Genomic DNA, 12411 nt, shown 5'->3' with positions numbered 1-12411 from the left:
CCAGATATACTGTATCACCCCCGTAATAGCCCAACACCTGACAAGGATGTTTCCCCTCTAGGTGTCTGACTGGAAGAGATCGACTCAGAATGAATCAGACATTTGTGCCATTAGAAGCCTGTTCTAAACACATTCAATTCCAGTTTAATGTGAAGCGCAAAGTAGCTATGAAGGAGCTAAGAAAACACAAGATTAAGATACAGGCCGATGGTATTGGAACAGACTAGCGGCCTGTCCAGGGGGTGCACCTGTATCAAGCTGTGTCATGCTACAGAAACAGGAGATGGGCTCCTGCTCCTACGAGCCACTCTCCTAGGAGCAGTCCTCTTCCCATAAACCTCTCCACAGTGAGGGAAGTGAAACGTCTCGTTGTAAAGGGCACAAAGCCACGAGGGGGGAGAGAGAGCGAGAGAAAGAGAGAGAATAACGGAGAGGGATAAGAGAAGGTGAAGAGAAATGGATAGAAAGACAGATCAATGGAAAGTAATAAGGAGAAAGACATAGGTAGAGATCGATAGAGACATTGCTCTCTCTCTCTCTCTCCACGTGTCTCCGTCTTTCTCCTTACTTTCTAACCATTTCTCTTTTCCTTCTCTATGTCTCTCCGTTTCGCTCTCCCTCCCTATGGTCTCTCTCTCTCTGCTGAGTCTGTCTCAGAGGAGGGCTATAGGTTCATGTCATAACATGTTCTGCTAACAGCTAGCAGGGTTGAGTCATTCCCATTCAAACACATTAGGAGTTGTTTGGACCTGACTGGCTAACTGACTGACTGCTCTCTATCATTCTCTACCTGTCCCTCTCTCTGTCTTGTTCTGTCAGTCTGAATCAACACACGAACTCCTCCGAATCAACACACGAACTCCTCCGAAACAATGCACCCCTTCCTCCGAATCAACGCACCACCTCCTCCGAATCAACGCACCACCTCCTCCGAATCAACGCACCACCTCCTCCGAATCAACGCACCACCTCCTCCGAATCAACGCACCACCTCCTCCGAATCAACGCACCACCTCCTCCGAATCAACGCACCACCTCCTCCGAATCAACGCACCACCTCCTCCGAATCAACACACCACCTCCTCCGAATCAACACACCACCTCCTCCGAATCAACACACCACCTCCTCCGACCACTACCTCCTCTGAATCAACACTACCTCCTCTGAATCAACACACTACCTCCTCTGAATCAACACACTACCTCCTCTGAATCAACACACTACCTCCTCTGAATCAACACACTACCTCCTCTGAATCAACACACTACCTCCTCTACCTCCTCTGAATCAACACACTACCTCCTCTGAATCAACACACTACCTCCTCTGAATCAACACACTACCTCCTCTGAATCAACACACTACCTCCTCTGAATCAACACACTACCTCCTCTGAATCAACACACTACCTCCTCTGAATCAACCCTACCTCCTCTGAGTCAACTCTACCTCCTCTGAATCAACTCTACCTCCTCTGAATCAACTCTACCTCCTCTGAATCAACTCTACCTCCTCTGAATCAACTCTACCTCCTCTGAATCAACTCTACCTCCTCTGACAACACTACCTCCTCTGAATCAACACTACAGCCCTGCTCAGAATAGTTTTCATGATGGTCCTGTATGGGGAGGCTGACAGGTGAACATTAGGGAGCCGTTACACCAGCAGGTTAATAATGCCTGGCTCTTTCACTGCTCTTTACTTCATTGAAAAAATACCAATAGACTCATACAGGCCTTCCCATTTTATCCCTAACTAGTAACAGACAACAGCATACCTTAATCATCTAGCCTGAATAGAAGAAGTTATGCATACAAATAATTAGAGTATTAATGTATCAATCAACTAAAACCCTAATAAATATGTTTCTTGACCAGAATAAAACCGGTTGTGTTTCCAGCCTACTGAGACCCTGGCTGTGGTCTATGATGTAATGTAGACGGTACTGAGCGGTCGGGTCAGCCACAGTGAAGGACGCAGGCAGGACACAGAGAGGTACAACAACAACATTAATAATAGCCTCCATCTGTGTGTCTGTGTGTCTGTCCGCCCAGTACCAGGGATCTGTTACATCAGTGCTGGCCACAGACCTCAGCATAAGGACAGGCTTACGTGTGTTGCTTGGTTACAAAGCCTACAGCTAAAAAAAATGACTTGATGACTCCGGTATTAAAACAGTCATAAAATGACACTGGTCTAAACTCAAACTGAAACGACAGGTAACCCTATCAAAACCACCAACTGTCTGTCAGTCTGTCAGTCTATTAACAGCAGGTAACCCTATCAAAACCACCAACTGTCTGTCAGTCTATTAACAGCAGGTAACCCCTATCAAAACCACCAACTGTCTGTCTATTAACAGCAGGTAACCCTATCAAAACCACCAACTGTCTGTCAGTCTATTAACAGCAGGTAACCCTATCAAAACCACCAACTAACTGTCTCTGTCTCTCTGTCTGTCCCGTCTGTCCGTCAACAGTGTGAATTTTCTCTCTCTTCACTCCTCTGAGGTAAAATAGACACGGGATCCTGTTGGAAGGAATCAAGCAATCAAAGGTAAATACAACAGAAACAAGAGGATTCTTACCTTCTTCTGGTACCACACCACAGCATCTCTGACTTTGGACGCCATTTACATGTCAGAGGTCACCAGCTGGGGCATTTTAGGCTGTAAAACGGAGAGAACGAGAGAGAGAGAGAGAGATCAGTCAATGAGGAGTCTGTGTTGCTCCGCATAGCTTTTAAAGCCTCTACCTGCTGGGCAGGTGTGTCATGCTCTGTGACATCACACACACACACACCACACACCACACACCTCATTAATAGTGGGGCGAGCCTTTGAGAAGAACAGGCAGTCTCTCTTGACAGTACCTTGGCTCTCGCGACATATACACACACACACGAAGTAGAGAAGCTAATTAGGAAGCTGGCGGTGCTGTGTTGCTGCCACCATCCTATTCATATTCAATACCAGACACACAGAGCGGTCAGCAGAGGAGCTGGTCTGGTCAGAGCTCAGACTGAGGGGAGTTAAGTCAGTCTCTCTCTCTCAACAGATGGGCTGTTATGTGAAGGGGAGTCAGTCTCGCTCTCTAAACAGATGGGCTGTTCTGTGAAGGGGAGTCAGTCTCTCTCTCTCTAAACAGATGGGCTGTTCTGTGAAGGGGAGTCAGTCTCTCTCTCTCTAAACAGATGGGCTGTTCTGTGAAGGGGAGTCAGTCTCTCTCTCTAAACAGATGGGCTGTTATGTGAAGGGGAGTCAGTCTCTCTCTCTAAACAGATGGGTTGTTATGTGAAGGGGAGTCAGTCTCTCTCTCTAAACAGATGGGCTGTTATGTGAAGGGGAGTTAGTCTCTCTCTCTAAACAGATGGGCTGTTATGTGAAGGGGAGTTAGTCTCTCTCTCTAAACAGATGGGCTGTTATGTGAAGGGGAGTCAGTCTCTCTCTAAACAGATGGGCTGTTATGTGAAGGGGAGTCAGTCTCTCTCTAAACAGATGGGCTGTTATGTGAAGGGGAGTCAGTCTCTCTCTCTAAACAGATGGGCTGTTCTGTGAAGGGGAGTCAGTCTCTCTCTCTCTCTAAACAGATGGGCTGTTATGTGAAGGGGAGTCAGTCTCTCTCTCTAAACAGACGGGCTGTTATGTGAAGGGGAGTCAGTCTCTCTCTAAACAGATGGGCTGTTCTGTGAAGGGGAGTCAGTCTCTCTCTCTAAACAGATGGGCTGTTATGTGAAGGGGAGTCAGTCTCTCTCTCTAAACAGATGGGCTGTTATGTGAAGGGGAGTCAGTCTCTCTCTCTAAACAGATGGGCTGTTATGTGAAGGGGAGTCAGTCTCTCTCTCTAAACAGATGGGCTGTTATGTGAAGGGGAGTCAGTCTCTCTCTCTAAACAGATGGGCTGTTATGTGAAGGGGAGTCAGTCTCTCTCTCTAAACAGATGGGCTGTTATGTGAAGGGGAGTCAGTCTCTCTCTAAACAGATGGGCTGTTATGTGAAGGGGAGTCAGTCTCTCTCTCTAAACAGATGGGCTGTTATGTGAAGGGGAGTCAGTCTCTCTCTAAACAGATGGGCTGTTATGTGAAGGGGAGTCAGTCTCTCTCTAAACAGATGGGCTGTTATGTGAAGGGGAGTCAGTCTCTCTCTCTAAACAGATGGGCTGTTATGTAAAGGGGAGTCAGTCTCTCTCTCTAAACAGATGGGCTGTTATGTGAAGGGGAGTCAGTCTCTCTCAACAGATTCCATCTGACAGTGTTGAGTTTGGGAAACCCTGCTCAAGGGTTTCAAGTACATCTGGACGTTTTTAAGTACACTACGATGTTTTTAAGTACACTACGATGTTTTTATGTTTTTAAGTACACTACGATGTTTTTAAGTACACTACGATGTTTTTAAGTACACTACGATGTTTTTAAGTACACTACGATGTTTTTAAGTACACTTGGACATTTCAAGTCTTTATTTGATGAGCATATGTTTCTGGGTGGGGCCTTCTTGTTTTGTCTTCTGGCTCTGCACAATAGCTGGGTGTGTGTGACACCCCATCTCATTCAGCACACACACATTCTGTGCTGAGTCTTTTTCCACCTTCAGCGTTTGATTGAGCCTGGCATCGTGTGCTAGATGGGCGGTGTAAGGGGTTGGCACTTCTGGGACTATTATATTTCACCAGGCAAGCGTAGTCAAGCGCAGCAGAGTTACTAGGAAGAAAACAAACGTTATTTCCCAGGTCTGACGGCAGTTGGTTTCCCTCCATAGAACTGTCGTGGTCCAGGAGGAAAGTGGTGTTCCTAGAATATAAATACTATTTCTCACAGAGACTATTTATAGCTAGGAGGAAATGTCTGTTTTTCTTAAAGAGAAGTCTCATTCCTGACTGATTACACTGTTGCTAGGATGCTCCTCCCAGTCCAATCCTTCTGCTCTATTTCTCTGTGTGTGTGTGTGTGTGTGTGTGTGTGTGTGTGTGTGCGCGCGCACCTGGCAACGACATCAAAAGCAGATCCTCCACTTCAAAACACACAGCTTCCATGTCTTTGCGGCTTAAGAACCGAGCTTTGAGAGGTAGATAGACTGACGCTAGAGAATCAGATCACAGTGATCTGTAGTGATGACATATGAGGTCGACACCTAGTCCCCAGGCGGCACCTGGCATCCTGTTCAGGAGGAATAAACAGAACAGAGCTGTTTATATCTATCATGCCACACAGTGAGCCAGCCACCAATAGAACAAGCGAGACTGTAGCATCACAGTGAGCCAGCAGAGCTAATAGAACAAGAGAGACTGTAGCATCACAGTGAACCAGCAGAGCTAATAGAACAAGAGAGACTATAGCATCACAGTGAACCAGCAGAGCTAATAGAACAAGAGAGACTGTAGCATCACAGTGAACCAGCAGAGCTAATAGAACAAGAGAGACTGTAGCATCACAGTGAGCCAGCAGAGCTAATAGAACAAGAGAGACTATAGCATCACAGTGAACCAGCAGAGCTAATAGAACAAGAGAGACTGTAGCATCACAGTGAACCAGCAGAGCTAATAGAACAAGAGAGACTGTAGCATCACAGTGAGCCAGCAGAGCTAATAGAACAAGAGAGACTATAGCATCACAGTGAACCAGCAGAGCTAATAGAACAAGAGAGACTGTAGCATCACACAGTGAGCCAGCAGAGCTAATAGAACAAGAGACTGTAGCATCACACAGTGAGCCAGCAGAGCTAATAGAACAAGAGAGACTGTAGCATCACACAGTGAGCCAGCAGAGCTAATAGAACAAGAGAGACTGTAGCATCACACAGTGAGCCAGCAGAGCTAATAGAACAAGAGAGACTGTAGCATCACACAGTGAGCCAGCAAGGCTAATAGAACAAGAGAGACTGTAGCATCACAGTGAGCCAGCAGGGCTAATAGAACAAGAGAGACTGTAGCATCACAGTGAGCCAGCAGAGCTAATAGAACAAGAGAGACTGTAGCATCACACAGTGAGCCAGCAGGGCTAATAGAACAAGAGAGACTGTAGCATCACACAGTGAGCCAGCAGGGCTAATAGAACAAGAGAGAATGTAGCATCACAGTGAGCCAGCAGAGCTAATAGAACAAGAGAGACTGTAGCATCACAGTGAGCCAGCAGGGCTAATAGAACAAGAGAGACTGTAGCATCACAGTGAGCCAGCAGGGCTAATAGAACAAGAGAGACTATAGCATCAAAGTGAGCCAGCAGAGCTAATAGAACAAGAGAGACTATAGCATCACAGTGAGCCAGCAGAGCTAATAGAACAAGAGAGACTATAGCATCACAGTGAGCCAGCAGAGCTAATAGAACAAGAGAGACTGTAGCATCTTAAACTGAGATCACAGAGGTCTCTCTGGTCGTGTCTACACTTGACACTTACATGCGACTTCTCCTATCTGAATACGAAGATCACATTGAAAAGACTGGTCTCGACGCACAAAAGTCACTTTGTGGTGTGATTGTGTTCAGATCTGTCTGACCACTTCAGGGGGGGTGGTCTGGGATGCATTGTGTGAGCATTTCTCCTCAGTCTGGACGCCATCTGTTTACCGAAAGTGCATAAAGTGTGTGACATCATCAGCACTCGTCCCACAAGTCTCCAGAAAACGTGTGTTTTGGGACCGAGAGGCAGCGTTTCATTATAACGTTGGGAGAAATACGTTCCTGGTGTGTGAGGAACATGTTTACTGGCCTCATAAATGCAAGACAGAGAGCTAATATTTATATAATGTGTTGTCAGACAGAGGAGGACTTCAGCCTGTAGTCTGTAGCTCCATTAACACAGTCAAACACTCTCTCACACTGTCCCACACATTCACATAGATGAACAGGAATTCACACACACTGATTGGACACTCCGGTCCGCGAGCAGAAGGCTTTTCACTTATTCTGTGATGAGTGTTTTTACATTTTATGAGGTCCTCGCTGAAGGAGTGTTGAGAGACAGCGAGACAGAAAATACGGATCGTTGAGGAGTTAGGCTAGCTGGGCTGAATCTGAATGTGATTCCCAGTATTTCAGGTCATTGCCTGTTCTCTCTAGCTAAGCCCCCTTCCATCCAGAAATGATACGGTTGCTTTAAAAAGAGATTAAACGTCATAATTCAATGTTTGTGTTTTTAGTCTGCTCAGAAAAAAATCCCTACGTGATGTCTGTGTTGCATGTTGGTTTTCACTCCTGCTGGATTAATCAAAACATAAACTAAAATCCCCAACCAGTCATTATTCACCAGTCTGTATGTAGACTGTCATGGCTCTGGTACAACCAGTCTGTATGTAGACTGTCATGGCTCTGGTACAACCAGTCTGTATGTAGACTGTCATGGCTCTGGTACAACCAGTCTGTATGTAGACTGTCATGGCTCTGGTACAGCCAGCCTGTATGTAGACTGTCATGGCTCTGGTACAGCCAGCCTGTATGTAGACTGTCATTGCTCTGGTACAGCCAGCCTGTATGTAGACTGTCATGGCTCTGGTACAGCCAGTCTGTATGTAGACTGTCATGGCTCTGGTACAACCAGTCTGTATGTAGACTGTCATGGCTCTGGTACAACCAGTCTGTATGTAGACTGTCATGGCTCTGGTACAGCCAGCCTGTATGTAGACTGTCATGGCTCTGGTACAGCCAGTCTGTATGTAGACTGTCATGGCTCTGGTACAACCAGTCATTATTCACTTGTCTGTATGTAGACTGTCATGGCTCTGGTACAGCCAGCCTGTATGTAGACTGTCATGGCTCTGGTACAGCCAGTCTGTATGTAGACTGTCATGGCTCTGGTACAACCAGTCATTATTCACCAGTCTGTATGTAGACTGTCATGGCTCTGGTACAGCCAGCCTGTATGTAGACTGTCATGGCTCTGGTACAACCAGTCATTATGTAGACTGTCATGGCTCTGGTACAACCAGTCATTATTCACTTGTCTGTATGTAGACTGTCATGGCTCTGGTACAGCCAGCCTGTATGTAGACTACCATGGCTCTGGTACAGCCAGCCTGTATGTAGACTATCATGGCTCTGGTACAGCCAGTCAACAACAACCTCCTCAGCTTTTTTGGAGTTGTCTAAAGCTGCTGGTTAGTTACTATAATCACAGTAAGATTAGACCTAGCTACTCCTTAGTGACAACACTGCATGGGCCAAGCAATCACACACACACACACACACACACACACACACACACACACACACACACACACACACACACACACACACACACACATCAATGTTCCACAGCGTCATCCAGATAACTATACAGGAGAATTGTTCCTCAGTTTACATGGAAACTAGACTAGCCAGAAAAACCTGGACGGTTCACGAGGAGCGTTCCCAAAAACATCTCCTGTTATGTTGAGGAGTCTTGCTAGAACACACACACACACACACACTGGAGCAGAGACCAGGCATGTGTGTGTACTAGTAGTGTGTGTGATTCAGCAGAGACCAGGTGTGTGTGTGTGTGTGTGTGTGTACAGCACATCCCCTCATATCTCACTCAAAACAAATAACAGCAGTATCCATAAAGACTACCTTCAGGTTAATCTCTTGTGGATTGACGATGTAATCTGACCAAATTACACAAAATGTTAATTCTGGGTTACCTTCAGGTTAATCTCTTGTGGATTGACGATGTAATCTGACCAAATTACACAAAATGTTAATTCTGGGTTACCTTCAGGTTAATCTCTTGAGGATTGACGATGTAATCTGACCAAATTACACAAAATGTTAATTCTGGGTTACCTTCAGGTTAATCTCTTGTGGATTGACGATGTAATCTGACCAAATTACACAAAATGTTAATTCTGGGTTACCTTCAGGTTAATCTCTTGTGGATTGACGATGTAATCTGACCAAATTACACAAAATGTTCATTCTGGGTTACCTTCAGGTTAATCTCTTGTGGATTGACGATGTAATCTGACCAAATTACACAAAATGTTCATTCTGGGTTACCTTCAGGTTAATCTCTTGTGGATTGACGATGTAATCTGACCAAATTACACAAAATGTTCATTCTGGGTTACCTTCAGGTTAATCTCTTGTGGATTGACGATGTAATCTGACCAAATTACACAAAATGTTCATTCTGGGTTACCTTCAGGTTAATCTCTTGTGGATTGACGATGTAATCTGACCAAATTACACAAAATGTTAATTCTGGGTTACCTTCAGGTTAATCTCTTGTGGATTGACGATGTAATCTGACCAAATTACACAAAATGTTCATTCTGGGTTACCTTCAGGTTAATCTCTTGTGGATTGACGATGTAATCTGACCAAATTACACAAAATGTTAATTCTAGGTTACCTTCAGGTTAATCTCTTGTGGATTGACGATGTAATCTGACCAAATTACACAAAATGTTAATTCTGGGTTACCTTCAGGTTAATCTCTTGTGGATTGACGATGTAATCTGACCAAATTACACAAAATGTTCATTCTGGGTTACCTTCAGGTTAATCTCTTGTGGATTGACGATGTAATCTGACCAAATTACACAAAATGTTCATTCTGGGTTACCTTCAGGTTAATCTCTTGTGGATTGACGATGTAATCTGACCAAATTACACAAAATGTTCATTCTGGGTTACCTTCAGGTTAATCTCTTGTGGATTGACGATGTAATCTGACCAAATTACACAAAATGTTAATTCTGGGTTACCTTCAGGTTAATCTCTTGTGGATTGACGATGTAATCTGACCAAATTACACAAAATGTTAATTCTGGGTTACCTTCAGGTTAATCTCTTGTGGATTGACGATGTAATCTGACCAAATTACACAAAATGTTCATTCTGGGTTACCTTCAGGTTAATCTCTTGTGGATTGACGATGTAATCTGACCAAATTACACAAAATGTTCATTCTGGGTTACCTTCAGGTTAATCTCTTGTGGATTGACGATGTAATCTGACCAAATTACACAAAATGTTAATTCTGGGTTACCTTCAGGTTAATCTCTTGTGGATTGACGATGTAATCTGACCAAATTACACAAAATGTTAATTCTGGGTTACCTTCAGGTTAATCTCTTGTGGATTGACGATGTAATCTGACCAAATTACACAAAATGTTAATTCTGGGTTACCTTCAGGTTAATCTCTTGTGGATTGACGATGTAATCTGACCAAATTACACAAAATGTTAATTCTGGGTTACCTTCAGGTTAATCTCTTGAGGATTGACGATGTAATCTGACCAAATTACACAAAATGTTCATTCTGGGTTACCTTCAGGTCAACTCATTCAGTCACAGTTTGGGCTAAATATTAATCAATATTACTGGGAAAGGGGACACATAGTAACCCAAAGGTTGCTGGATCCAATCCCTGAGCTGACAAGGTAAAAATCTGTCCTTCAGCCCCTGAACAAGGCAGTTAACCCACTGTTCCCCTGAGCAAGGTAGTTAACCCACTGTTCCCCTGAACAAGGCAGTTCACCCACTGTTCCCCTGAACCAGGCAGCTAACCCACTGTTCCCCTGAACCAGGCAGTTAACCCACTGTTCCCCTGAGCAAGGCAGTTCACCCACTGTTCCCCTGAACAAGGCAGTTAACCCACTGTTCCCCTGAACCAGGCAGTTAACCCACTGTTCCCTTGAACAAGGCAGTTAACCCACTGTTCCCCTGAACCAGGCAGTTAACCCAAAGTTCCCCTGAACAAGGCAGTTAACCCACTGTTCCCCTGAGCAAGGTAGTTAACCCACTGTTCCCCTGAACAAGGCAGTTCACCCACTGTTCCCCTGAACCAGGCAGTTAACCCACTGTTCCCCTGAACCAGGCAGTTAACCCACTGTTCCCCTGAGCAAGGCAGTTAACCCACTGTTCCCCTGAACCAGGCAGTTCACCCACTGTTCCCCTGAACAAGGCAGTTCACCCACTGTTCCCCTGAACAAGGCAGTTAACCCACTGTTCCCCTGAACCAGGCAGTTAACCCACTGTTCCCTTGAACAAGGCAGTTAACCCACTGTTCCCCTGAACCAGGCAGTTCACCCAAAGTTCCCCTGAACAAGGCAGTTAACCCACTGTTCCCCTGAACAAGGCAGTTCACCCACTGTTCCCCTGAACAAGGCAGTTCACCCACTGTTCCCCTGAACAAGGCAGTTAACCCACTGTTCCCCTGAACAAGGCAGTTAACCCACTGTTCCCCTTAGCAAGGTAGTTAACCCACTGTTCCCCTGAACCAGGCAGTTCACCCACTGTTCCCCTGAACCAGGCAGTTAACCCACTGTTCCCCTGAACCAGGCAGTTCACCCACTGTTCCCCTGAACCAGGCAGTTCACCCACTGTTCCCCTGAACCAGGCAGTTCACCCACTGTTCCCCTGAACCAGGCAGTTAACTGTGCCCACCCACTGTTCCCCTGAACAAGGCAGTTCACCCACTGTTCCCCTGAACCAGGCAGTTCACCCACTGTTCCCCTGAACCAGGCAGTTAACTGTGCCCACCCACTGTTCCCCGGGCGCTGAAGACGTGGATTAAGGCAGCCCCCCAAACCTCTCTGATTCAGAGGGTTAAATGAGGAAGACGCATTTCAGTTGAAGCCATTCAGTTGACTAGGTCTCCCCCTTTGCCATTATAAATATCTGAATATCTGCTGCTGATGAGAGGTTAGGAGCTGGGCCTCTCTGAGCTAGATCTGTCTGAGATGACTTCTACAAACTGTCTGTGTGTAGGTACCTGAGCTGGGCCTCTCTGAGCTAGATCTGTCTGAGATGACTTCTACAAACTGTCTGTGTGTAGGTCAGGTACCTGAGCTGGGCCTCTCTGAGGTAGATCTGTCTGAGATGACTTCTACAAACTGTCTGTGTGTAGGTCAGGTACCTGAGCTGGGCCTCTCTGAGGTAGATCTGTCTGAGATGACTTCTACAAACTGTCTGTGTGTAGGTACCTGAGCAGGGCCATAGGGCAGGCTGAGCATCTACCACCTCACTATCAGATTAGGTGTTGGGGTCATTTCTGCTTAACTAACCTAAAATGGAGGTAGATCTGTGTCACAGCCTCACAGTGCCTTTACAGAGAAGCAGAGACAGAGTGAAAGACACCATGAAAAGGGCTTCAATAATAGGATGTTCACTCCTCTGGTCTAAACCTTTCAGCTTGAGGTCCAAATGGCACTCAATTCCCCTATATAGTGCACTACTTTTGACCAGGGTCCATAGGGCTCTGTTTAAAAGTAGTACACTATATAGGGAATAGGGTACCGTTTGGGACTCTCAACCAGTCTCTCAGTGGACCTGTAAGTAGGTCAGGGCAGAATAACAAACTGGGCGCTGGGGGAACATAAAAATAGATTCCTGAACCTCTTACCCCCTACAGAAGGCTATCTCTCCAGGAACAGGGTTGGAGTTAAAACCTACAGAAGGCTGGGAACAGGGTTGGAGTTAAAACCTACAGAA

The 12411-nt window shown here is 45.7% G+C and overlaps 1 protein-coding gene across 46 annotated transcripts in view; it reads right to left on the bottom strand.

Moving 5' to 3' along the window:
- Positions 1-12411, bottom strand: part of LOC139393334 (protein PHTF2-like) — a 125043-nt gene that overhangs the window by 57488 nt on the left and 55144 nt on the right. For all 46 annotated transcript variants that reach the window (XM_071141920.1, XM_071141919.1, XM_071141923.1 and 43 more), the window contains one exon: positions 2589-2669. In XM_071141920.1, the coding sequence (XP_070998021.1) occupies positions 2589-2633 (45 nt within the window). In that variant the 5' untranslated portion in view covers positions 2634-2669. The remainder of the gene's footprint in view (positions 1-2588; positions 2670-12411) is intronic.

Source organism: Oncorhynchus clarkii, chromosome 33 (assembly GCF_045791955.1).
Source record: "Oncorhynchus clarkii lewisi isolate Uvic-CL-2024 chromosome 33, UVic_Ocla_1.0, whole genome shotgun sequence".
Classification (NCBI taxonomy): domain Eukaryota; kingdom Metazoa; phylum Chordata; class Actinopteri; order Salmoniformes; family Salmonidae; genus Oncorhynchus; species Oncorhynchus clarkii.
The sequence above is the reverse complement of the archived record's forward strand: the minus strand, read 5'-3'. Positions and strand labels throughout refer to the sequence as shown.